The sequence below is a fragment of the Phyllostomus hastatus genome, unplaced genomic scaffold (genome assembly GCF_019186645.2).
Source record: "Phyllostomus hastatus isolate PE091 unplaced genomic scaffold, TTU_PhHast_1.1 phas_contig_495, whole genome shotgun sequence".
Classification (NCBI taxonomy): Eukaryota; Metazoa; Chordata; class Mammalia; order Chiroptera; family Phyllostomidae; genus Phyllostomus; species Phyllostomus hastatus.
In genome coordinates, this window is record NW_025333895.1 from 1675498 (window position 1) to 1702132 (window position 26635).

Consider the following 26635-nt stretch of genomic DNA (forward strand, 5'->3'; position numbering starts at 1 on the left):
GCCAGTCAAGGGGGCGCCCAGGGACTGGGACTCGGGGCACAGAGGCTACCTGTCCTGTTGGCTCCAGCCTGGCTCAAGTGCTGCTGGGGCTGGAGGACGGCAGTGGAAGAGTGTCAGAGCGGCCACCCTGGGGAGGCAGGTGATCACGCCAGGCGTGGGTGGGGGGAGGTGGGGCAGGGCTGAGCCAGCCAGAGCCCTGAGGCCCTGCAAAGTGCAAGCTGCACCTAGCTCCCTGCAACACCTGTGCTCCCGCCCTGGGCCCTGCCTGGTTTTCGTCTGGGACAAAATCTACAGGGGGTGGAGTGAGGTCGGGGGTAGACCCTCCACGCAAAGACGGAGGTCTGGGTATTTCATGCTGGGGGTGAGGGGCGCTGGTGAACCTCTTGAGGCCAGTTCATCATCTGCAGAACAAGGGACATCAGCTGCGCTGAACTGGGCGGGGCAGTTGGTAGTCCCTACTGCCTGTCTTTGCAGTGTCCTCTGACCCCTCCCCCTCACTTGCAAAGGGCTCCCCCCTCCCCTCCCAAACTAATATGGGGCAGGTGGGGGGCGGGCCCCCAGGCTGGGACCTGAAATCCCTTCCTCTCCCCTCCACCTGCTGCATACTTCCTCCCCACGCACTCCCCTTGCTCCCCAACCAAAATTACTTCTCTTGGGTCCCCAAACACCGCTGGCTGACCCCCCTCTGCCTCCTTGCTCACGCTGTTCTGTCTGGACTGCCCCCAGCAGCCGTGGTCATAGAAAAGGCACAGGGGACCAGGAGTGGCCCTGGGCATGGACGAGATTGGCCAAGGTGGGTCAAGAAGGTCTGCATGATGGCTCTGCCTCTTCTTCAGTCTGTGACCCTGGACAGGCCACTGCGCCCCTCGGCACCCATGCCTAGAGCTGTGAAGCAGAGATGGGACAAGCTGGACACTGCAGGCAAAGCCCTGGGAAGCCTCCTCGGAGGTTGGTCTGCTCACTGCTGCCACCATGCGGTGGGGGAGGGGGAGGCAAGGGAATCAGTGAGAAGGCCAGGCCGTGGGGCCCCAAGCTGGCCACCAGATGGACAGAGAGGGCCCGGCCGGTGCTCTCAAGTCAAGGGGACCCAGGTCTGATTCTGTCCCTGCACATCACCAACTGAGAAGCACTTGCCGAGGGCCTCTCCTGGATCATAGCTCCTGCCTCACGGGGCCACCATGGGGGCGGGTGGATGGGGGATGGCACACAGTAGGTGCTCACGTGAGGGTTGCTCCCTCCTGCCCAAGGTGGGATCTGAGCCGCACCGCCAGGGTGAACGGAGGCTCGAGCCACAAAGGCCGAGCGTTGCCCAGGCCTGTGGGGTGCGGCAGCGTCCAGGGAGGAGCTGGAGCCCAAAGCTCCCCCACCCACAGCACCTGCTACTCCCCTGCACCCCAGCCTGCCTCCCCAGAGTCCCCAACCAAAGGTTACCTGCGTGTCGCCTCCATCCCAGTGGGAGCGCTACCCCACCCTAGCCCGCCCTAGCCCGCCCAGGCCCCCTGCAGGAGCTTCTGCTTTGGCCCACAATGTAAACAGCCAAAGGTAGCTGGAAACTAATTGCAAAATTTATTCCAGGGCTGCAGGGGCTGGGGGATTCTTAAGGGCACTTCTCGTTTGGGGCTGTGGGTCTCTGGCTTTGGTGGGGGCACACGCTTCAGTGGGCGGGGGCGGGGACTGAGACAGGCGGGCGGGGGCGGGAACGCCCAGTCGCCTCGAACTGGGCAGACTCGGCGTGAGCTGCAACGGCAATGAGAAAGCAAGACAGGTGAGTGCCTGGCCAGGGGCCAGGGGGCAGCTGAGGCCTCTCCCTGGGGGCCTGGCCTTGGAAAGCGTCTTTTGGGACACAGGGCAGAAGGCCAGGGTGTCGAGGTCCAGCCTTGAGGGTTTGCAGCAAAGGACCCAGTGGGACGGAGCCAGTAAGGGGGGGGCTTATTAGCAATGTCCCTGATCTGGAGAACCGTACACCCTCCCCAAAGTCACCCATATTCCCACCCACGGAATCTCTGAACCCCCCACAGGGCATGCTGCTGATCACTGAGTGAGGGGGTCCCAGAAAGTGACCCAGCACCATCGGTGCGGTCCTTGGTATGAGGGGTTGTGTGTGGGGGGGCATGGACTGTATTCGGTGCTAATCCCCACACCCCAGCTTCAGTCCTCAAATCTGTCCCCTACCCACCACACACACACCTTTCAAGGAGCATCTAGATTCAGAAACAAAACAAAGCAAAAAACCTCTTTCCCGACTGCCTTGCGCAGCCTTGCAGATAAATACCAGCCTGGCCGGGCCAGCTGTGGGCGGGGCTAGAATGTGGAGTGTGCCAAACTTCTCCTCCAGTGGGAGGGGGGCAGAAAGACGATTGTAGCAAAATTCTTTCCGGATAACAAGTCGAAGTTCTCCCCTGCGAGGCCAAATGGGGCAGAGGGCTGGGGAGGGGTTCTTTCTGTCCTAGCCGGGCCCCCAGGGCCCCCAGGACCCGATAGGCCCCGTCCAGCTTCGCAAACTCAGTTATCCCCGGGTCACAAAACAGAGGACTTTCCTCCTGGTCCCTCTGAGGGGACTCTGGAGACCCCTGCTCCCCCAGTTGGTGCCATTCAACCCCTTTCTACCTCTGTTTCCAGAAGAAGGGGGGGATGACCTCTGACCCAAGGGACGCCAAGGCCCACCAGGGGTTCCTGAACCTGCTCCCCGGACCTGTGCTCCAGGCTCCAGCACAGACGGCGGGGAGCGGGGAGCAGGGGGAGGGGGAGGGGAGGGGGAGGGGTGGTCAGCAGCCACCACCTGGGGACACTCTCGAGTGGCAGGCAAGTGCCGGTGGCTAGTGGGGGCCACCCCAACGCAGCCAGGCCCCGCCGCCCTCACCCGCTTCCCAAACACGGGGCTTCCCAGAGCTCAGGGGCATCAGCCTACAGACAGGACGGGGCTCCTGGGTCGGCAAAATAAAAGAAGCCGTCGGGAGGGCCTGGGGGGGTGGCTGCGCCCCCACCCCCACCCCCCCACCGGGTCCTGGTCCGGCCCCGCCCCGCCCTGGCTCAAGTCTGCTTGGCCTGCAGCATCTCGATGAGCAGGTTGTTGCGGGGCATCTCGTTGCCCAGGTGCTTGTGGTACAGGTACTCCTTGGCCTGCGTGCTCAGCTCCCGCACCTCCACCAAGCACAGCAGCAGCTGCTGGAACTTGTCCCCGAAGTGCGGGTAGTGGCACAGGGTGTAGTCGAGCAGGGCGGAGTTGGCCTTCTCCTGAGCGTCCTTCACCAGGCTGTGGTTGTTCAGGAACTTCACGTCTGCAAGGGAGGGGCTCCGTCAGCACCGCCGACGCCAGCCCGCCCGCCGCCGGCAGCCCTGTGACCGCCGAAGACATAGGCACTGCCACCACCATCAGCAACAAAACGCAGCCGCAGGCTTGCTGGCCTCACCACAGCACCATCACCATCGCCACCACCGTGGCTGGCGAACACCGCCACCATCATCAATCCCCAGCACGGACACCCTGGTGTTTTCCCCAAACGTGGCCGCCGCTGCTGTCACCCACCAAACCTCAATCGTTCCTGTCACCAGCACCACCATCGTCACTGTGGTTGGACACTGTCACCTCAGCTGTCACCAACACCTGCATCCCCGTGGTTACTACAAGCCCAGCCCGTGTCGTCATCAACCACCTGACCGCAGTCACCTGTCATTACTGTCATTGTCATCACCACACGGGTCACGGTGAGGACCTCCATCATCCCCAAGACTGTCCCCAGTGTCACCAGGTGGATCCCTGGGCATGCTATTTAACCTCTCAAGTGCGTCACCTGTAAGACGGGGGGCGGGAGGGTGACAACAGCGCCTACTCCATAGTTCAGGGAATTCGGGGCGTCGATACGTGGAAGGTGCTCAGGAGAACAGCGTCTGGCGCGTCTCCAGGCCCACACGATCAGTCCTCAGCACTGTCACCCCAGCCCCCAGCACATCCATGACCAGCCCCATCCCTGTCCCAGTCCCCGTGGCCACCCCCGTCCTGCCGGTGTCATCCCCGTGGCGGTCACCACCAGCACCACCACCCGGCCACGGCCACCACTGTCCCCGCCACCGGGGAGCTGCAGTGTGGGTGAGCGGGTCCCGTCTCACAGCTGCGAGGCGTGTGCGGCGGCGGCCACGTTCTGTAGGGGGACAGGCACACCCGTGGGTCTACCCGCTGACCGATTAACAGGCCCCAGCACCCCGAGGAGACTCTCCGTGGCCCCTGTGGCCCCGTGGACGTCCCCAGTGGCAGCATTCACGGTGACGGGGAGGGGCCCGGGGGCCCACACGGCGGCTGCGCCCCCACAGAGCCCTATAGGCGTCAGTAATGGAGCTGGCGCTAACACAGAGACAATGAGTGCATCTTTAAAAGCTGGAGGCTGAGTGGAAAAAAAAACAACGGGCAGATTCAGAAGGAGGTCTATAAGGCAGAGATCTCTACATAAATTTAAAAAGCTGCACACAAAGCAGGCGCGTTATGTAAGAGCAGGGACGAACGGGGGCGGGGGCTGCGTTCCACAGGAAGGGACAACTGTCCGTGGCGGGGGGGCGGGGGGCGCCTGGCTCCGCGTGGACCCACGGTCCTTCGTACCGTGGACAGGAGTGCGATCGATGCACCCACGCGCGCGCACACACACACACCCCCCAGGTCCAGGGAAGAGACAAAAAAATAAAATGTCTTTGGAGACAGATGGGGGTTCAAATCCCGGCCCCACTGTGTAGGAGCAGTGGCCTGGGCCCGGCCCCTCCTGACCTGGAAGGCCCTCTTCCTCTGAGAAAGGGGCTGTGCCCGTCTCGCAGGGGCAGGGCATGGGTGCAGAGGCCGGCACAGGTGCCTGGCCCCCCACGGGTGCCCCACAAGGGTCAGTTTCTTGTCACCGAGTCCTCTTTCAGTTCCCAGGCAGCACCGCCTGGAGGCCAAGGGTCCGCGGGAACCCACACGATCGGTCCCCCACCCGCAAACCCTAGCCAGGACTTGCCTGGGATGTGGCGTCCAGTGGCTCAGAAAAGGGCCACCTGCCTGCCCACCTCCCCTGCGCCCCCTCTCCCCCAAGCCCCACTGCTGCGGGGGAGCCGGGAGCCCAGCGTGCGCAGCCCTTGGCCCTGCTAATCCCTCTTAACACCCAGTGCGCCGGGAGCGCTGCACCCTCCTGGCAACCCTGATCCCCGGCCGCCCCCGGGCGCCCGCGGAGGCCTGTGTTGTCCGAAGTCGGATTTAGGGAAACCCGAGCTGGGCCCCGGGCGGACGGCAGGACCTGGCCCCGGCCCTCCACCCCCGCTCCCGGCCCCCCACCCCGCTTCGGTGCGTAAACCAGGGTCACCTTCTTCCTCGCCTCCCCAGCATCACCATTAGCCCGAGAGTCCACCGCTTTTGTGCCAAGAAGGAAGTCCCCCCTTGTCCACAGAAGGACAGCTCGGCAAGGGGTGTACAAGCTGGGCCTCAGCCCCTCCTCGTCCCCTGTCCCCAGCCTAGGGGCCCCTGTGCGGCGAGCAGTCCGCCCAGCTGCCCTCGGGCTGGCCGGCTCCAGACACACTCAAAGGCCCTTAAAGGCCGTGGGAAGCCCCCCCTCCTCCCCCCCACGGAGCTCCATCCCTATCCCAACCTCTCTCCATCTTAACACTGTTCCCCTGCCTTCACCCCGGCCACTCCCCAGGCCGGGCAGCTCTCCCGACACTGTCTTCTGACAATTCACAAGAGGAGGCTGGGGGCCCAGAGCAGGGTTGGGACCAGCTCGAGGCCGCCCAGCAGCGGAGGGGCCCAGAGGAAACAGCCGGGGGCGAGGGGAGGACTGGCCGGGAGGCTGCAGTGGAGGCCGGAGGGGGAGGCGCAGGAGGACCAGAGCCTTGGCTTTACCGGGATTTACTGTTCTCAGCAGCGGGGGACCAGGGCCAGCGGGGCGGAGGGCAGGGGCTGGGGGCAGAGGAGGCACCGCTTTCAGGGACAGCCCCCCCCCCCCTCCTAGCAGTCCCCTGGGGCTCGCAGCTCTCTGCAGACTGCAAGCGCCCACAGTGCCCAGGCGGGAGGTGGGCGCCAGGGCTGCGAGGGGAGCCCAGTCACTAACTGAGCCCCAACGACGGCAGTGGAAGCGGACCCAGCTTCCTGGGCTCCTGCCACACACCTTGCTCCCAGCCCAGTCGACCCCCGCAGACACCCAGGCAGGCAGCCCGTGCGGCGGCGGCCCCCGCCCCTGCAGGGGCAGTGGGCGTGCCCGGGACACACAGTAGATGCCGGGGCCCTGATTCAAAACCAGGTCTCTGGCTGCAAAGCACTGCGGGCGGGCAGGGGTGGGCTCCTGGACGGCTGGACATAGCAACTTCCTGTTTCGTCCAGTGCAGGGGTTCCCATCCGAGGGCCCCCCTTCGGGTCCCAGTTTCCCCAAAGAGGCTACTCTAGGCTCCAGACTCAGCCTCGTGGTTCTGGCCTTGGAGGAGGCTGTGGTCAGGTCCTGCCCCTTCTCCCAGCGTCCCAGTGCCCCCGATTAAAGGGGCTAAGTGACGGCTGTGGGAGAAAATATGTGACAGAGCCAACACCCCACAGAGCGCCATGCGCTTCACCCACCCGATGCGGGGCAGGGCTCACACACACACCTGGAGACTCTCCTTTAGGGTGTCCCGGGTTCAAATCCCAGCTCCACCACCAGCTGGGCGACCTCGGTCAAAGTCCCGCCCCCTCCCAGGGCCTCAGTGTCCTGTGACCTGGGAAGTGAGGACAGAGGACCGTCTGCTGCAGGAAGCACCCAAGAACGGGGCCTAGTCTGAGTGCCCCGCCGTGGGCCCCGAGCTGCCGTGGCTTGGTGGTGGGCACCTTCCAGAAAAGCCTGCCTGTGCCTCCCAGCCTGTGAGCTCCCAGCACTCCTGGTGGTGGGGAGGCGGGAGGGGGCTGGAAGCCGGCACCCCCCCCCAGAGCAGCCCGCTAGCTCTGCGGAGCTGGGGGCCCCCAGGTTCTCAGAAAAGCCCCCTTTTCACGGTTTAATTGAATATTTGAATAATCCTTTCATTCCGGCGAGGCATAAAGAATGTTGTCCCAATAGCGGTGACTCAGGCAGGCGCCCCCGCGCACAATGGCCCCTCGAGTGGGGCTGCTATTCAGGCTGCCTTTTGTTGGCGCGGAGCAGTGGGTAAATTGCAAACGCTTAAGGGAATGCTGCCGCCGCCGCCTCAATGGGAGTCAGGAAATCGAATGTTAGGTCGATCCATTAAGCTTCGATTAAGTCCTCTGCGGAACAATGCCCGCCCGGCCCATCTTCATAAACACCGTGATTGCCAGGAGAGAGGCACTAATTTTAATTAAACCTCCTTACCTGCCTCCTCGCCTGCCTGAGACGGCTATTTAGACGCCAAATGGCACCCTTCTGCAGAGGCAGGCGAGAAGGAGGCGCTGAGTGGGCTGGAGGGCAGTGCGGTGGGGCGTGGGGGGGCGGGGTGGGGGGGCAGGCCTCACGTGGGTTCCGGCCACCCAGCCCAGGGAGGCGCTGCCGCGAGGCTGGCGTCCACCACGCCGACTGGAGGTCTACGAGCAAGTGGCCATCTTCTCTGGGCCCCGGGCCCCTCGGAGACCCGAGCCTGGTGGTCCTGGGAGGAGCACCCCCACCTTTCCAGACTCTGGGCAAATCTTCTCCCTCCTCGTGCCCAAATTTCTCCACCTCACCCAGAGGCTGCACCTCTCACAGGGCCCTGGGCTGCCCGCCACCAGCCTATCCCTGGGGCAGCCAGAGCACCTTGCTGAAATGCCAATCCAATCGAGTGGCTCCTCGCCGAAGACCCTTCCCAAGGGAAGAGTCAGGGTACTTGGTTTGGCATTCAAGGCCTTGCACGGGGCTCAGGTGGCCTCCCCCCTCGCTGCTCTCTGTCCGCTCAGGCAGGCCCGGGGCCCAGAGCCCTCTCCGTTCATAGCCCAGCCTCCCCAGAGCTCCTGGCCGGCTGGGCAAGGTGCCCTCCCCCAGCCACCTCGGACCCCGAAGGCCAGGCACCGTGCCGGCCGCAGAGCGCGCAAGAAAGACGGAGACGGACTCAGTCATTCCTTCACTCACTCCGCCCATTAACTTGTTCGTTTGCACGTTAGCTTCATAATGATGGTTATGATGAAGGCAATGCCGGCACAGGTTCTCATTAAATCCTCAGAGCGAGTTAAGGATTGCTAGGGTGGTCATTTTACAGATGGGGCCGTAGAGGCTCGGAGAGGGGAGAGACTAGCTCAAGGGCGCACGGCCAGAGAGAGTCCAGACTTAGAATCGAGGTGGGCTGCACCTGGCCCCACCCTGCCTGGCATGGTGCTCACACACGCAGCCACTCCTACTCCCCCGTCCTACCCTGCCAGCCGGCTCCTGCCCAGCACTGTAGACTCCCGGGCTCTCGGGCCCCAGCTTCCTCCTCGGGAAAACGGGAGGCAGGTGAGCATGAGGGGGCGGGTGGGCACTCTTGGCTCCTGGCCTGGCCCCTCGCCCGGCCCAGCGAAGAGGGCTGGGCTCAGCCGTGCTATCCTCTGTGAACTCCGAGGGCGAGTCCTGCATCAATCACTGGCTGGAGGCCGAGCTGTGCCAGGCCTGGCCATCCCCCGGGGCCTGGGGCTTTGGTGGGAAGAGGGGTTGGGGGCCACAAAGCCTGTGCCTCTGTCCCAGGGAAGTCTGGAAAGCCGAGACCTGGTCCCTGCTCTGCGGGGGGCGCCCAAGGACAGACGGAGCCCTGGACCAGAGGATGCGAGGCTGGCAGCCCTCCCTCCACCCCACCCCACCCCTCAGAACCCCCCTGGTGGCCTCTTGATGGTGGTCAGGCCACCTCACAAACCACCAAGACCACCACAGAGCCCACCTCCAACGCTATGGGTCCCAAGCACTTCCCGTCAGTCTAAGACCCTCATCTTCCGTCTCCTGTCACTCCCCAGTAACACTCAGACCCTCCACAACATGACACACCCAAACCGCAAGCCTGCAGAGGTTCACAGTCTGTCCTTGCCTGACGACAAAGACACAAACACGGAGGCACACACACCCGCCAGACTCCCGGAGTCCCCACATCCCCAGCCACAGCCGTTGGGGCTTCCCAGCAGCGGGCCCCCAGAGCCCGGCAGCTCCCAGACGGGGCCGGAAGAAGTGTACCCCTGGAGGCAGAGGGAGGACGGGGCTTCTTCCCCCAGCTGGAGCCAGCCTGGCCAGGGCCCCTGAGTCTCCTCCAAGGGCCTCAGGTCCCAGCTCCTGACTGGCTGCCTGAGATCCAGCCCCGAAGCCCAGCGTGGCTGTCCCCGGCAAATTCTGCAGCCCCTCGGCTCCCAGCTTGTTGAGTCAGAAGACCCAGCCCAGGCACCCAGCCCCATGGCCACGGCCTGAGCACAAGCAGCGCCTCACACCCGCCCCTTCCCAGCCCACTTCTGTCCCCCGCGTCCCCAGTGCCCGCTCTCAGGCAGACAGACTGTGGCTAAGACCCCACCGGCCACAAAGACCAAGTCTCAAATGCTGCCCCCGCCCCATGCGACAAGGCCTTGATGCCCCTGTTCCAACCCTCCAGCCCCCCTACACCTCTGCGAAAAGATTTATGTCCCCAACAAACTCCTGTTCATCCTCCACGACCCTGCGTTGTCCCTCCTCCAGGAAGCCTACCAGGCAGCCCTCGATCCCCAGCCTGGGCTCCCCGTCTCTCTGTCCAGCCCTCACGGCACTGGCCAGAGGCCCTCCCGGGCTGGGAGCTGCCTGACAGCAAAGAGCAGCATTGCTGGGTACAGGGGGGACACTGAGCAGAGACGGCTTACTGGATGAGGCGGGCTGGAAGGAAGCTGTCCATTTCACTAATAATTCCCCTAATTTACATATTTTACAGCCACCTTAGGTTCATGTCTCTCTCCTCAAGAGAAGGTCAGCTCCTCAAAGACAGGGACTTGGGTCTTTTTTTGTTCATTCTGTCCTTGGTGCCTTGCCCAGGGCAGTTGCTCAGCAAATGTTTGAGGAATGCATGAGTGAGTGAGTGAGTGAGTGGGCAGGGGCGCCTGGGCCCTGGGGAGCTCACAGTCAGATTTTGGATGCCCCCTGCACCCAGAGCAGGGCGTTAGGAAATAAAGGGACCCCAAGAGGAGGCCAAGGATCAGAAGCTCCTGAAATCACACGGGCCTATTCTGGAGGTGGTATGGGCCCTCTCTCGGGGTCTCAGCTGGGAATCCACCACCTTCTCAGAAGGGGTCCTCGTTTCATCACGGCAAGACTCAGACCTGACCTCGGCCTCTGGACTCTCAAACAGAGAAACCGGGGCCCAGAGAGGAACCAACACCCCGTTGTAAGAGCCAGGTCCCCTCCCCAAGGGCCCCCAGCGCATAGCCCCTCTTGGGGTCTCAGTGCCCCCTCAGCCATCGCCCGGTCGCCTGCCACTCACCGAGGCTGAAGAGGATGAGGAACTTGAGACAGACGAACTCCTGGCGGTCCAGCTGCAGCGCGTGCATCTGCAGCGCGATCTCCTGCGCCCGCAGCACCAGGCTGTGCAGCATGGAGCCGGCCTGCGCAGCCACCGTGCTCAGCTCCACCTGGGCGGGCAGACAGGGGCTCAGCCTCCGGCCGAGCGCAGCAGGGGCAGTGTCTCCCCGGGGCCCGAGCTTGCCAGCCCCCCTCCCACAGCCCGCCGCAGCGGAGGGCCGCTGTAGCAGCAGCGTTGACACAGGGCAGGTGTGTGCAGAGCGAGACTGAAGGGCCCTTCACATACAAAGACCCGCTGCCAGGCTCAGGGGCACGCGCCGCTTCTGTGTTTGCGCGGCGTCTGCGGCACACACTCCGTCGTGCCGGGCGTGGGGGCCGGCGCGGGGCAGGTCTGCCTGGGTACGCGTGCATGGGGCCACACCTCAGCAGCTCACATTCACATACACTCCCAGGGTTGCCCGCCCGCTTTAAAAAGTGAACACACACACGTATGGTGACATCAAGGCAACACAGGACACACGCCCATGTATGTGTTCCCACTGACCTGGTGACAGGCAGATCTCGACACCCACACGTGTATGTGCCTGGAGACATTTGCACAATAAAACACAGGCAAACACATACACACAAGCTGTTCTCACGGCCTCAGAGACTTCCACCTGCATGTCAACATGGACCAACACACACACACACTCAGGCAGCCTCAGAGTCATCCCTGGGACCAGCACTCCCCTGGCCCTGGACACGCAGGACGCCTGGCCTGAGACACCCAGAGTGAGAACAGGATGAGGACACAGAGCAGAGGGCCGAGGTGGAGGCTGGGCTGGGGAGAGGGCCTCAGCCTCCCGCCCCCACCCCGAGCGGCTGGAAGCCCGCTCCCCCCACCCCAGGATGCTCCGTCCTCTACCAGGTGAGACCCTTCTTCCTCCACCGCCTACACCTCCTCTCACCACCTGGGGGTCCTCCTCCTGGAGTGGTGCCCCCCATTCTGAGCAGCGGGCGGCTGCCTCGTGTCTTCACCTCCCATCTGGCCCCGTCGTGTGCCCCGTCCTTCCCCACTAGACACTGTCTCCTTGCTCCCTGCTCCGTTTCAGGAGTGTCTGCGCCCCGAGCTCCCACCTTAGCGCCCTAATTCCCTGCTCTGGGATGCTCAGTTTTGACTGTGAGCCCTTTGAGGCCCCTCCGCTCATTCAGATCCCTCCGCTCGTTCAGATCCCTCCGCTCGTTCAGATCCCTCCGCTCGTTCGTTCTTCCGCTCCGTCACTCACTGAGGATTTAGGGCCTAAAGGGTCTTGCCCAATCTAGCCCCTGGCAACCTCTCCAGCCTTGCCTCTTACCTCGTCCCCCCACACACACAGGGTCCCCCAAACCCATGGTCCAGCATACCAGTGGCTCCTGGTGGCTCAGGGTTTCTAAACGTCCCTCTCTGAGCCTTTCTCTCCCGAGCCTGCGGTGGAGGTGGGTGGCCCCCAGCACCTTTCCACTACATGACCAAGACCCAGTGTCACCCTCACCTCCTCCAAGGGCCTCTCCACCCTCCTATCATCCCTGAGCTGCTTCCCCCAGGCAGGGCTCCGAGGGGCGGCCTCCTCTCAAGGCCACGGCCAGGGCTGATCAGAGGCAGGTCAGGCCGGTGGCTATCCCATGAACTTGGGGAACAGCCTGATGGTCAGGGTCCCAGAGCCAGGTCCGGAGAGGCCTGGGACCTCTTCTTGCCCAGAATTCTGGGAGCGCACGTGGGGTGGGGTGGGGTGGGGGCGGGGCACAGTGGGGCTGGTCACCTCCTGGCCGATGACCAGCAGGATGCTGTCCTCCTTGCCGTGTTGCATCTGGCGGTAGATGTGGTCGAACACTAGCAGCTCACTCCAGCAGTTCTGCAGCAGCGTCATCTGGTCGGCCACCTGCAAGGAAGAGTCACTCCGGGGTGGCGTCCCGCGTGGGCCAGCCAGGCGCCTTCCTCTCACCCCTCTCTCCTCCCACCTCTCAGTGCCAATGGGGTGTGTGACTGGGGCAAACTGCTTAGCTTCCCTGCGCCCGCTCTGCCTGTATGCCTACGTCACCCAAGTGTGGCAGGGGCCTAGCAAAATAATAACAGGGACCAGCTTCCTGCCCCAGTTCTGCCTCTTACAAGTCATGTGACCTTAAGCAAGCCCCGTGACCTCTGCGGGCCTCAGTGTTCTGATCCGTAAAGTGGGCAAAGCACTAGAAGGTGGCCTGGCACACAGCACCCAGGAAATGCTGGTCTCATTCCCATGCGAGGAGAGAGCATTATTAATTTGAACTTGTGCCCATTTGTCCTGCGGTCACATCTCTAGCAGCTCCCGTCCCTCGAAAAGACAGCCATGAGGAGGAAACAGGGATTTCCCTGGGCCTCGTGCAGAGCCTTCCTTCACGAGAAAGGAGGGCCCTGGGTCCAGCCCCGGCAGTGACCGGTGGCGGGCCGAGGTCTGACGGCAAAAGCAGGAGCAGAAGAGCAACAGGAGCCAGATTCTGAACCCTCGGGCTGCAGGCGGGGCACTCAGCAGGAGGGTGGGGACTGACCGGGCAAGCGGCCTTCCGCTCTGGGCGATCGAGGCCTTCACAGGCCAGGCTCCGTCACTCCTGACGGTGGGGGGTGGGACTCAGAACCGTGAGCCAGAGCCAGGAGGGCGGAGACAGAGCCAGCAGGGCCCCGAGAGGTGCCCGGATCCAAACCCCTCTTTTTCACATGAAGAGTCTGCCCTCCAGGGAGGGCAAGGGACCCTCCTGGGGTCACAGGGAAGCGCAGCCAGCCCAGGGCCGCGGCTGGCACTCAGTCCACTACTCCTCACGGCGGCGAACCCTGAGCCCTCCTCGGTGTGCGGGCTGCCCCTGGGCGCCGGAGGTCATCCGAGGAAGACACCACGCAGGCCCTAGTCCCTCTCAGCCTCCGCAAACAGCCCCCATCCCCCAGTACCTCCTGCAGAACTGCTGGAGGTACCTCCCAGTACCCTCCTGGGCAAGTGCGAACACGGCAGCTAACGCCGCTGCACTGCAGCTGCACGGCCCTGCGAGGCCGGTGTGGCTCTCCTCCCCACCAACGGAGAGAGGGCGAGGCGCCCACAGGGGTCGAGGGCTCCGCCCAGGGTCACATGACCCCGCCTGGCTCCAGAGGTGCGCTCTTAGCCACTGGGTGTGGAAAAGACTGGGCCCCGGCCGCCTGAGGTTTCATGGGACGCTCTTTACCGGCCCCTGGGGCCCTCACCATCCTCTGGATGCGGCACCCGCAACATCTGATGGCGCCTGCTCACGCCTCTGCTTCCCCCAGGGCCTGGGGGGTCTGGGAAGGCAGGACTGGGCCCCCATGGGGGGCGGTCAGTGAGCAGTGGATGGACAAACCCGTGCTCCCCAAGACATACGCAGAGAGCGCTGCAGAGCCACCCCTAAACCAGGGGCCAGAAGGGGCCAGGCAGCCCCGGTCTGAGCAGAACAGCCTGGGCCTAACGAACCGCTTTCTCGGCTGTGGGGTGGAAGCCCCTCTGGCTCCCTGACGCCCTCCTCTCCTGCCTCAGGCAGACAGAGGGGGAGAAAACGTGGACACAAAGCTAAGTGAGCAGCAGGACACACAGCTCCCTCCAGGCCTCTCCTGCCTGCCCCTTCCCGAGCCCGCACAACTGAGGACAGGAGGGAGGGTCAGTCTCTGTGCGGCTCGGAGGCCCCAGCCATCACCAGGTCGAGAACCCAGCCCCCTCCCTCCTCTCTGGCAGAAAGCTCTTCCCAGAGCCAGTCACTGTCAGAACAGCAACGCAGCCACGGGGACCGGGGCTCAGTGGCAGCTCGCCCGGGTCGCAGGGGCCAGGGGAATCACAAAGATGTCTCTCCTCCTGCCCCCTTATCTGTCCTCCGGAAGTGGCCAGTCCCCAGAGTGCTGGCAGGAAGCCTCCCAGTACGGTGTCCGGGGAGGGAGGCAAGGCTCAGAGAGTGCCTGTGAGCAGGCCCGGGCCCAGCTCGGCCAGGACTCCTCACCCTTGCCCTATCACCGTGCTGCCCATGTCCCAGATAAGGAAACCGAGGCTCTGCCCAGATGCGCCCCCAGCTGGGCTGGTCTTGGGAGGGGGGCCTGGGAACCACCAGAGGCCCCAGCCCAGGAGCCCCAATGGCCCACCTTGGGAGGCCAGTTGGAGGCAGAGGAGGAGGGAGAACGTGCAGGGCTGGGCTCTGCCCCCCACCCAAGGGGGCCCTGGGGAGCAGGCACCCGAGTGCCTGGATTGAAGGAACAGGGGGTGGGGAGAGGGAAGGGTGAGAGGAGATAGGGGGGAGAATTAGGAGATAAGCAAGCTGAGCCTCGGGCAGAAAGCAGAAGGGGTCACGGTGACCTGGCTGGCCGAGCCCCGGAGCAGACTCCGTACCCAGACCTCAGCCCCCCGCAGCGGGGGCGGCCTTGCCCAGGGGTCTGATAGGGTGGCAGGGGCAACGATGGGCAAGATGGTGGCAGAGTCTGGCACCCCCGAGGCCTTGTGCGTCATTTCCAACTCGGCCGCACACCCTTCTCTGCCCTAGTTTCCTGCTCCGGGAAACGGGAAAGATAAATCCTCCCTCTTTCGGTTACAGAAAACGCGTGGATGCAGGGATGTCGTCGTGAAGAGCCCTGTGGACCAGGGCCGGCTCTCTCCTGGGGACGGGGCCTGGCCTGGGTTCCCGGCACCCCAGCCAAGCAACCTTTCCTGCCAGACTTTGTACTCGCTCTTCCCCTGGACGGACAGATGGACACATAAAGACACGGAACTCCAAGACACTCACCACACAGACGAGCACACACACACACCTCATTTTTCATTGAGAAGAAACCCAGAGGGCCGTCGCCGCCAGCCTTTCTCCACGGAAAAGCAGGTGGCTCAGGGGCTCACTTAGCCAAAGAGGGTTGGTTTTTACCTCCCGGACGTTTGTTTCCCCCTAAGCGGAAGGTCCCTCCTCTCCCCAGCCCTCCCTGCCGCCCCGGGAACAAGGACATTTGCCATGCGGGCCCCGGGGTCCCTCCTCAGCCCGGCCGTCCGCCCAGCCCGCCAGCCTCCCCGTGCCCCCGCTGTCTGCCACAAATCTTCCCGGAGCCTTGACACTTTGCCACCTGCCTCGGAGACGCGGTATTTATGGTCGCGGAGCTGACCTCCCTCCCGGCAGGCCCCCCTCCGGGGCCCCCTGGGATCGGATCAGTCTGGCGGCCGAAGGCCAGCGGGCTCCGTGACTCTGTGACTCTGCAGTGAGGCCAGCCCGGTGGTCGGCAGGCCCGGCGTCCGTCAGCCCAGGACAGACAGAGTTACTGCCGCTTACGCGCGACCATATATCTGAGCAGTTAAATCTGTTGCCAATCAGGGGCCTCGGAGCTGGGCGTCAGGGATGAACCGATGTCAGGATGGGTCATTAGGGGCTCCCGGCCCTCGCCTCCCCCTCTCTGATTCCTATCTTCCATCCTCCCGGCCTGTCCTTCTCCAGAGCCCCCGGGCGGGCGGGCCTCCGGGCGGGGGGGGCGGGGCTGCACACTGCCCCCCACGGAGCAGCAGTGGGCACAGGTGGGTTTCTGCTACCTGACAGGGACGGGGTTGCTTCACAGACCCAGGGCCACCACGTGGGCCCCATTTCCCCCAGAGCCCTGCGCTTTCTCAGTCTTTCCAGCCAGGCCTGTGCGCCGCCTGCCAGGGCAGGTCAGATCGCGGAGCAGCGGACGGACAAGCGGTGAGGAAGGGAGCTGCTCCCGCGCTGAATCCTCTCCCTGCCCGGGCTCACCGGGTCCCCGCCAGGGCCCTGTGTGGGGCGGGGCGGGGCATGGAAGGGGTGCAGTGTCAGCTCAACTCGCCCCCTCCGAGGAAACGAGGCCCCGACGAGTGAGTGACTTGCCCAGAGTCATGCACCTGGGAAGTGACAAAGCTGGAACCTGAACACAGTCCGCTCTGACCCTGTTCTGTGCTATCACCCCTGGTGCCACTGTCCGGTCTGACATGCCATGAAGTGCGAGCCAGAGAGACAACCAAGCCGGGAGGCCGGATGGAGGAGGAGGACCCCCGAAGAGCATCCGGAGCCCCCACATCTGGGCTCCCGGCATCACCGACAGCTCAGCAAAGACCCCAGGCCTCCTGCCGGGCATCAGGGCAGCAGCTGCGTGGAGAGCTGAGTGGGCCACTCAGAAGAGGAAGCGGGGGCCCCAGGCAGCCCGGTCGGCTGCCCATCACCGGCTGCCAAAGGACCCCCTCCTGGTCCAAGCTCTGCTTCTGCAACCTCTCCAGCCGCCCCCCCCCTTCCAGAGGGCCACCAGAGCTCCCTGACACCCGCCGCCTGCCCACACTTCCCGGCCTTCACCTGTGCTCGTCCCACTTCCTGAAATGCCTTAACCTTTCAGGCTGCTTTCTGGAAAGGCGGAGAGCAAAGAAACCTTCCCTGCCTTCCTTAGATGGGGCCACTTCCTCTCCCACCGGGCTCCCCCGGCCCCTGTCCATGGCTCTCGGAGCCCGGGCACCCTGTGTGGGTGTTATCTGTGTGCACCTCTGTCTCTTCCTCCAGCTTGGCCGCCTCCTGGGTCCAATCGCTTCAATGTCCCCAGTGCCCAGCCCAAGGGCTGCCTGACTCTCAGAGCTGGGAAGCCCCCGTTGCGTCTGCTAAAATGTATCACGCCTGCAGGTGGGGGGATGAATGGTCAGCCCAAAGGGAGGACAGGTCACTTGGCACGGCTGCCACCTCTCTGCCTCCCCACCTGTGGGTGGTGGACAGGTGGGAAAGAGGTTCCTCACGGCTGGTGAGAGGCCCTCTAGGGGCTGGGCGGGGACTTCTCCGCAAGGCTCCTTTGCAGAGGGTGGTGGCGGCGGTTCATATTCCTGGGCTCAATTCAGAGACTCTGGGAAGGGGAAGCAGGAAGGTTTGGACCACAGAGAAACCAGAAGCAGGAAAAAACACTCAGCAAAGCCGGGACAAAAGCCCTTCCCATCCTGCGTGAAAACCCCCGAGAGACTAGGAGGGCGGCCAGAGGAAGTGCCCCACCCCTGGATCCAGGGTCCTGGAAGGCCAGAGTGCTCTGCTCCTCCTTCCCTCTGCACAGGGGACCGCGGGGAGTCTGCGGGGACCAACCCAACGGCGCTGAGATCCTCATCCCCACCAGAGCCTCCAGCCACGAGTAGAAGGCAGATGGGATTGCTTGAGGCCCCGTCTCTCGTCCCATGCATGAGGGCAGCCCCAAGAGGAGGCAGGGATGGAAAGGCCCACCCACGACACATGGCGTGTCCCCAAGCCTCAGCCAAGACAGACCCTCGACAACAGAATCGGGGGCCGTCCCCAGCAATTCCTGACTCCCACATGAACCCAGGCCCCCGGCTCCACGATGCCTCGAGGGCTCAGTGCCCATCCCCACCTCATTCTCCCCTGTGCCCGGCCCAGCAGGCAGTGCCCCTGGCCCATCCGGCCACCTGCCCCGGAGGAAGCCCAGGCCCGAGTGGCGTCAGCACTGACAATGCTGCTCAAGGCTGCGGTGGCCCCAGCAGGGGGGCAGCAGGTCCTGCTGTTTACGCCCAGCCCGGAACAGCCAGGGGCACCGGCCTGGGAAGGGCGAACTTCGGTGGGCCGAGACTAAAGACAGCCTGCGTCCAGGCCCGGGAGGATGCGCCTTGGCCCGGCTTGGAGTGCCTCTGAGGGCAGCAGAGCGCCCCGGTCACAGGGAGCCAAGGTCCGAGGGGCGGCTGCCCGGCCACGGGCCCTCAAGTCACGAGGCGGGAAGACCGGGAAGTTCCTCCTGTCGGGCTTCAGTGTCGCCTGCGGCTTTAGCTGCAGGGCCCTCAGCCTGGGGGAAGGCCTTGCTGTAGTGGAACCGGGCCTCCTTGGGGGAATCCGTGGCAGGCCTTGCACCCCCCCCACCTACCCTCCCACCTCGCTCCCCACACACACAGACACGCAGACACACGCATGGCACCAAGCATGGTGCACGAGACAGCCAGACACAATAAGATCCTTCGCCTCAGCTGGGGCAGAGAAGACCCAGAAGCATTCCAAACTCAGATACTAAGACTCTCATCTCTGACATTTGAGGCTGGCAGGGACCGGCAGCCTCTGCAAATGGAATGACGGGAAGGGCCGGACCCTCTCCCTGACATCGGGCTGCGGCAGCCAGAGACCGTGTCCCGAGGACTCAGCTAGTCCTTCGGGGGCCTAGGGTCTCAAATAAGTACCTGCAGAGACCCGAAGAGAAACAGGGATGAAAAGGGGCTGCAGAAACAGAGAGTCAGAGAGACGGCACACCAGGGAGAGCGAGAGGGAGACAGAGATGTGAGAAGCAGAGGCTGTGACAGCCAGACTCCAGAACTGGGAGGGGGTGGAAACGAGTGGGGAGGTCAGGAAGGCTGTGATGGGCTGGGGACACCCCTCAGGGTCTCCCTGGCACCAGACAGTTGCCTAAAGCCCATGCGCAGTCTGGGCCCACCCAGGGAGTGACTGAGATCGAGGCTTGGGCAGCCAAGAGGACACCTCAGATGCAGCTGCCAGGCAGGTGGGAGGAGGGACTCACCTCCAGCTCCTTGAAGACCATGCACCTGCGTGCCCAGTCCACGATGGAGATGAAGGTCTGGTCGGCCATCCTGCACAGGAGGTTGAAGGGTGCGGGCTGGTCGGAGCGGCCCTTGGCGGGCTCCTGCAGGCAGCCCAGGATGCGCGCCCGCACCTGGTCCTCGTCCGGCTCCAGCTGCAGTAGCTGCAGGATGAACTCCGGCACACCGGGCCCTCCGGAGAAGGGCTCCGGGTAGCCGTAGGGCGGCCCAGGCTGCGGCGGGCTGGCGTAGGGCTCTGGGTACTCGGACTTGATGGCCCGGCCAGGGAAGCTGGGATAGAGGTAGCCGGCCAGGGGCCCGTGGGCGCCAGGCATGGCCATGGGCAGTGCTGGGGTCCCGAAGTCGCCCAGTGGCCCAGCAGGCGGACCAGAGGCCAGGCCCTTGGGCTCTGGCGCATGTAGACTGGGGGTTAGCATGTAGTCCGGTGGGGGAGGAGGAGGTGGGGGGACCCCCACTGGGGGGCCCGTCTCCATCTTGAAGCCATTGGCTCGAATCTGTGCCTTCTTCTGCTGCTTCAGGGCCCGGTCCCGCTTGTACATGGGCCCAAACTTGTTCCGGCCACCCCGCATGCGGTCAGCACGGACAGCTGTGGGCACAGGTGAGGGTCAGGCCCCCCTCCAAGCCACCCCGCTCACAGAGCTTTCCCAAACAGATCTGACCGTGCCACTCTCCAGCTCAATACCCTTTTACGGCTCCCTCCGCCTGTGGGTAAAGTTAGTCACCTTAGTGCAGCACTCAAGGCCCTGCTTACCTTTCTAGGCTGTCCCCCACAAAACCCTGTGTTCTTTCTACCCCACTTTACTCATTTCTCTGTTCCTCGACATGGTGCTCCTTCCACCCCCCCTTTAATATTCCCTTTGCCTCAAACCCCTTCCCTCTCTTCTGCCTGATGAACACCCAGCCCTCAGGTCACCGCCTCCATGAAGCATTTCTAGATTTGTCCAGGTGGAAGCCACTGTCCTAGCCCTGGAGGTCCTGCCCCTTGCCCACTCTCATCCTGCTGAGAGGTATCATGCCACATGACCCAGTCTGAGAGCTCCTAGGGGCTCAGTATGGGTTCAGGTGCCCAGCCCGGGGCCTGGCCAGGAAATGGTGACTGGAAGTAGACCCTGGACAATTTTTTTCGTAGCTGGGTCCCAGTGTCCAGCTGGTTACCCACTGACTAGTTGACTCTGGCAAACCCCTGTTGCAAAATGACTCCCGTTCAGGCTGCCTCAGGCTCTGTGATGGGGGCAGAGTCCTCCCTTGCTGAGCAGATGTCCTTCTGCCCAGCCAAGAATATGTCACTAGCCAGGCCTGAATGTTGCAGCTCTGCAGCTACAGGATGGCCCCGGCCCCTCCTCAGATCGGGAGCCCAGCCTGGGCTCTGGGAGAGGGGAGAGAGCAGGAGGCAGAGGGCAGCACTCAGCAAGGGATGGGGCTTGGGGGCCCGCCCAGCCCCCCTTCCTGCTGCGGGGGTGGGCAGCTCTGCTCCCAGAGGTTGGGCCCCACCAGGGGTTTCTGCTGCTCACAACAACCAGCTCTGCTGGCCGCTGAGGGTCTGGATCTGGGGACATGGGATCTGGGCACAGGCTGGGAGACCTCCCAGCAGGAGTCCTCCTCTAGGTGGCAGGACGGTGGCCTGCAGCTTGGAGTCACCAGGGGTCTTCTACGTCTTAAAAACCTCCAGCTGACAGCTGCCTGCTCCTGCACAGCCCGGCCGGCCGGGGCCAGCAGGGTGGAAGCCTTCCATGTCCACCCTCAAAGAGCTTGAGTCCTTCCCGCTGAAATGTCTTTCCTTCTCCTCTGGACTGAGAGCTGGAGGGTGGGGTGGGGTGGGGGTGGGGAGGCAAGGATGGGCCTGGGTTCTCTGGGGGCAAAAGTTCCCCACTCCCCAGCTCCCTCCGGGTCTGGCTAAAAATGCAGCGGGAAGGAATCTCACCCGCTGAGTGAATGAACTGAGTGAATCCTTCGGATGGATGGAGAGATGAACGGGGGGGGCGCCCGGGGGTGCTGGGCTGGACCCTGATGGCAGACAGGTGATAACATGAAGAACGGTGGCCATGATGATAACAGCTAACCTGTGGAGCACTGACCATGGCCAGGCACGGAACTGGGAGCTGTTCACACAACTCTCTCCCACGAACTCAAGAGGAAGGCACTGCTGTAAGCCCATTTTGCAGAGGGGGAATCTGCAGCTCAGAGAGGTTAAGGAACCTGCCTAATGCCACCCAGCCCATAAGTGGCAGCACTGGGACTCGAACTCTGGCAAAAGCATCGCAAGCCCTGGCTCTGGCTGGTGTTGGGTGTCAGTCCCGGTGTTGCGGAACTTTTCGCACGCAGAGAGGGCGGCTCAGCGAGGCTCGTCCCTGCGCTGCTCAGCCCTGTCGGGGGCTGGGGAAAGGCCCGTTTCCCTGGGGCCCACACCCAGACACTTCTCCACCTGGCTCTGGCGGGTCCCGCACGCATTCCTGCCCGGGGCCTGAGCAAGGCCAGCTCTCACCCCTTCCCGCAGAGACCCGCTCGAACGGTCACATGAGGGGCCACGGCCGCTGGGCCCCAGAGACTTTAAGAAGGCCAGCGGCGCCCTCCCCTCGCCGCTTCTTCCCACCCACCGCACCCGCTCGGCCCGAGGGCAGCGGCCGGCGGCGGCGGCGGCGGCGCGCGCACCTTCCAGGCGCATCCCCACGGTCAGGCACTTCTGGAAGCGGCAGAAGGGACAGCGCTTGCGCTGCGTCTTGTCGATCTTGCAGCTCTGGCTCTCGGTGCACGTGTAGTGCTTGTTGTTCTGCACCGTGCGCTTGAAGAAGCCCTGGGGGGAAGGGGAGTGAGCGCGGGAGCGGGCCGGGCCCTCTCTGCCGCCCCGGGGGGCTTCGCCCCGCGTCCCCCGCCCCCAGCACTTGCCAGCCCGGCGCGCGCTTGCCCCTGCCCGCCTGCAGCCCCGCTCACCTTGCAGCTCTCGCATGTGAGCAGCCCGTAGTGGTAGCCTGACACCTTGTCCCCACACACAGGGCACAGCTCGTCCAGGTCCTCGTCGTACGAATAGTCCATGCCCGCGGCGTCCGCCTGAGGAGGGAGGAGGGGGTCAGCGCGGGCCGGACGGCGACCGGCGACGCCGCACGCCCGGTCCCGGGGGTCCCACAGCTCCGCGGCCGCGCCCCCCACGGCACCCACCTCGGGTCCGGCCCCTGTCCCCCGGGACCGCGCCCTGGGCCAGGCCGCCCGAGGCGGGCCCCCATTCGAGCCCCCTGCGCGGCCCGCGCCGGCCTCCCGCCCGGTCCCCGCGCCCGCCCCAGACTCCTCGTCCTTCCCGGGGGCTCCTGGGGCGCTGCCCCGGCGGGGCCCCCGCCCGGACCCGAGGACTCGATGCGCTTCGAGCGGGATTCGTTTGTCTGAGAACAAAACCCCGATGCTAAGAAAACGAGGTGGGCTGGGCCGCGAGGGAGACGCCAGGGAGCCCGGCGGGAGCGGCGCCCGGCGTTCTGGGACACGGCGGGGAGACCAGGGACCCCGAGACGGAGCCTGAGCGAGACGGGGGGACAGACGGGCCGAGACCAGAGCGAGAGACGCGGCTGGCGGCGCGGGACGAGAACGGCCCGGAGCCCACAGACGCGACCCTCCGAGCGCCGGGCGCACGGCGGGGCCGAGGAGACCCGGGGAGACCCGGGGAGACGGGGAGACGGGGAGAGAGACGGAGACAGAGACGGCGAGAGGACGGACGAACCCACGAGCGGCCCGAGACGAGACACCGAGAGGCAGAGGCCAGAGGAGAAAACCTGCGAGACGGAGGCAGCAGCGGAGACGCCGCGGTCGCCGAGACGGAGCGAGACGGCGGGAGAGACCCGGAGAGAAGGAGGCGCCGGGCCGGGGGGTCGGGACGCGGAGCCGCACGGAAGGGCCGGAGCTCCCCGGGGCGGGGGCCCCCCGAGGGGTCGAACCCGCGCGGGGGGCTGGAGCCGAAAGGGTCGGCAAACGACGGCGCCCGGGACAGAGGGCCCCGGGCGGGGACAAAGCCCGAGGCGGAGGCGGAGACGGAGACGGAGACGGGAGGCGCAGCCGGTGCCGCCGAGCCCGAGACGTCGGGCGGACGGACGCGGAGAGGGCGCCGCGGAGCCGCGGGCGCAGCGCAGGGAGCCGCAAGCCGGGCGGCGGGCAGAGACCTCGGGCGGAGAGTCCAAGTCCCGAGGAGCGAAGGGCGCAGAGCCCAGGCCGGGGAGCGCCAAGGGGCGCGACGGCGGCCGCGGCGCGGGAGGCGCCCACCTGGCGGCTCTTACGAGCAGCAGCGTCCGCGTCCCACCCGCGCGGAGCCCCGCACCTCCCGGCCGCGCCGCCGCCGCCGCCGGCGAGGAGCCGCACCCGGGCGCAGCGCCGCCCGCCCGCGATGACGGCCGCTCGGGGCTTGGGCGCTCCCCCCACCCGCGCCTCCCCGCCCCCGCCGCCACCAGGGCCGCTCCACCGCGCACCTGGGACCCGGGCCCCTCGGCAGCCAGTGCGCGCCGCGCGAACCCGCCGCGCCCGGCCCGGGGCCGGCCCTTCTATACTGGCGCGTGCGGTATCCGGGGGCGGAGGGCCGGCCGAGTCCTCCCCACCCCGCGCCGGGCCCGCGCCCGCCCCCGCCACCTCTGTCGGCTGCGCCTTTACCCCCATCCCCTGCCCCTCCCACCCCCGGCCTGTTCCCCCGGAGCCCGCGCGCCCCGGAATCCAGGCAGGTGCCGGGCGCCTGGGAGCCTCGTGCCAGCCGCCGGCGGTGGGAGGAGGGGGCCCCTGTTCGTCCACCCAGCTCAGTGGTGGCGAGGGCCACGCGGGGGGCGCTGGCCGTTGTGTAGCGTGGACGCGGGTGAGGGCAATCGTGGGGGCCGTGGCCACGGCACGGGATCAAGGCGACAAACCGGGTTCTCGCCCGGGACCTGCCACGTTTCTCACTGCAGACTGAAGCAGACCTCCCCCACCCGACTCCTTCTCCGGCCCTCAGTTTCCTCATCTGTGAAATGGGACTAATGACTGGCTTTCCCTAAGGGCGGTCGTTCGTTCGTAGGAACCGAAGAGGAGTCGACAAAGCCCACGCTTGAACTGGGAGGCGATCGCTAATGTCCAGCGAAGAGACCTGGGCAAACCCCTTCCCCTTCTTGGGCCTCAGTTTTCTCGCCTGGAAATGGGAATCTTAGTTATCCCACCCTGCGGATAACTGGTAGAACAGACCCTGGGGCGCAAGGAACCTTCCCCGCTCCCGAGCCGCGCCTGCACCGGGCTGGGCGCGGGCGGGGGCGGGGGCCGGGGCCGGGGCCGCCCGGCAGCCCCAGGGACAAAGGCGTCCCCTGGCCGTGCCCGGCTGAGCTGTCGCTCTGCGCTGGGGAACGTCGTGGTCATTCTCGGCTTTTCAGATGGGAAAACTGAGGCAGGAGCCGTCTCGCGTCCTGCCCCCGCCCCCTCGGTCACCTAGGGCCCCAGAAAGTGTTGAGAGCGGCGGGGCCAAAAAGCCGCAATCTTCAAGCCGAGAAACAGGACGGTTATGCGCCGCTGCCGACCGAAAGGCCGAGATCTGGAGGCTCAGACCCCAGGCGGCCTGCGTCTGGGCCCCCGGACCCGAGGTTCCGGCTGCAGTCCGAGCTGGCGCCCGGGTGCTGCGAGCCGAGGCCTGGAGGCCCCGCGCAGACCGCTTCTTTCTCGCTCACCACGGGGGGCCGGGACGCAGGGCAGAGTCTGCAGCCGACTTGCTGTGCAAGCTCGGGCAGGTCACTTCGCTTCTCTGAGCCTCAGTTTCTCGTGTATGAAAACGGAAAAGACCGGCCCTATAGAAGGAGTTCAGCGGTTTCCATGAGATTCCGTGGATGAATCTTGGTGAGGAGGAAGGAGGACCAGAGGCCCAGTTGGCTGCAGAACTCCCCCCGCCCCACCCCCCTCCAGCCCTAGAAAGAACCGCATTTGCCAGAGCTGGAGGGGGACTGGGCGCCACTGCCTCTGAACAGCTCCCCGTCAGGGAGGGGCCCGCAGAAAGCGGGGAAGGGGGAGGAGCACCGCCTCTGCAGGGGAGTGAAGCGGCTTGAAGGGGAAGGCTGGGCTGGGGGTGGGGGGTCAGAGTCGACCTCTCCAGGGTAGAGCCCCCTGGGGTCTCCTGGACATTGCTGAGAAAGACCTGGGCAGTGTAAGCACAGCCTGGGCCCCGGGGGGTGGGGGGGTAGGGGAGCAGGTCAGGTTGGGGCTGCCCTCCAAACTAGTCCCCCCTTCTCCTTCCAGCCTGACCCCCCTCTTCTCGGGAGTTTCTTGGGCTGAGCCTCCAGGCCCCATGGCACCCACCCCTCAGTCCCAGGTCCCAGTCCACGTGGGGAACCACAGCCCCTCAGCAGCCTGCTCAGGGAAGCAGCACTGATCTGGCCCAGCCACAGACCCCAGACTGACAGACGGACGCTGGAGACGGACATGCAAACCCATATGGGCCCCCGAGACACTCAGAGAGGCAGCACAGACATGCAGGCTGGGAGACCCGGGGAGCAGGGACACCTTCGCAGACTGCGAGGCTTGGGCCAGCACAGCCCCAGGGACACTGGCCACGGACCAACAACGGTGACCCCCACAGTGCCTGTCCACCCCCGGAGGCCTAGCTCCTCCCACCAGCCCCCGGGGAGGGAAGAAGAGGGAGCAGCAAGCTGGGAGGGCAGGTCTGGGGAGATCCCTGGCCCCTTCTCTGCCCGGAGCAGTGGGCACCGGCCACTCGGCAGAGCAGGCAGTGGCTGGGCCGGGCCGCAGGGCGGCACTGAGGCGGGAGGCTGGCCGCTGGAGGCCTGGGCCCGGGCCTTCACTTACGGAACGGAAGGCGGCTCTTGCGCCGGAGGAGGGTGGACAGTGGGCACCGGGGGTCCAGAGGGCGGCTCTGGAGGCCCAAGTGGGGCAGCGGTGACCGTGGGCACACGGGAACTCCTTCACGCCACGGCGGGCGGCGGGCGGACAGTAGGCTGGCCCTGTCCAACCGTCCTCCTCCTCCCCGCCCTGGGGGGGGGGCACCAGAGGCCCAATTGGTCTCTGCCCCCACGTGACTCTGCAGGCCTCTCTCCTTCTTTGTTGGTATTTCTCTTCATTTAGGTCTATTTTTTTCTTCTTCTCCTAAAAGAAAAAAAATACACCCCTATCTATCTGGGGGCCGCGGGTGGGGGTGGAGGCCAAGGCACTCCGGAGGCCTTGGCCAGCTGGCTGCTCCAGGCCGCTGTGGGAGCCCAGAGGCAGGGACCCCACGTAGGCGGGTCGGCAGCCCCGCTTGTTAGCGACCGGGTGGGAGTGGGCCCTGATTTATGGGCAGCTCCCCCACCGGCCTGCAGCCCAGCCTCTCTCCCCTCGAAGGGCTACCTCCCTGGGGCCTGGCCCAGCGGGGTCCGGTCTGGCCCAGACCTGGGAGGACAGTCAGGTTGGCCTGGTGCGTGGGCAGGAGCTCGGGGAACTTGACTAGGTGGCCCTGCGACTTTGGCCTGGTTTTTTCCCCTCTTCCAGAGGTGAAGCGAGGAGGAAGGGGATGAAAGGCAAGCAGGTGAGCCAACTGACCACCTCCTGCGCGCTCTGCGCCGGCTCTCTGAACGTTCCGTGCCCGCGGGCTGCTGTTGCTCCCTGCCGAGCGCCGGGAGGACTGAGGCTGGGTCCGGTGGCTACAGTGGCTCCAGTTTGGGCCAAGTGGGCAGCTGGGCCGGGCCAGGGCAGAGCAGAGGGACGGGGGCTTTGTGGAGAAGGTCAGGCCTTCTC

The 26635-nt window shown here is 65.2% G+C and overlaps 1 protein-coding gene across 2 annotated transcripts; it reads right to left on the reverse strand.

Moving 5' to 3' along the window:
- Positions 1–2749: 2749 nt before the first annotated feature.
- On the reverse strand, positions 2750–23423 carry NR5A1 (nuclear receptor subfamily 5 group A member 1). 2 transcript variants are annotated; one of them, XM_045846340.1, is made up of 7 exons: positions 23374–23423; positions 21860–21976; positions 21581–21722; positions 18892–19517; positions 12176–12295; positions 10357–10504; positions 2750–3278 (listed from the first exon to the last, which is right to left on the reverse strand). In XM_045846340.1, the coding sequence occupies exons 2-7, from the start codon at positions 21959–21961 to the stop codon at positions 3031–3033; spliced, it is 1386 nt and encodes a 461-aa protein (XP_045702296.1). In that variant the 5' UTR covers positions 21962–21976; positions 23374–23423; the 3' UTR covers positions 2750–3030. The 2 variants fall into 2 exon arrangements, with proteins under 2 accessions (XP_045702296.1, XP_045702297.1); XM_045846341.1 differs by lacking the exon at positions 23374–23423 and adding an exon at positions 23171–23199.
- Positions 23424–26635: the final 3212 nt, after the last annotated feature.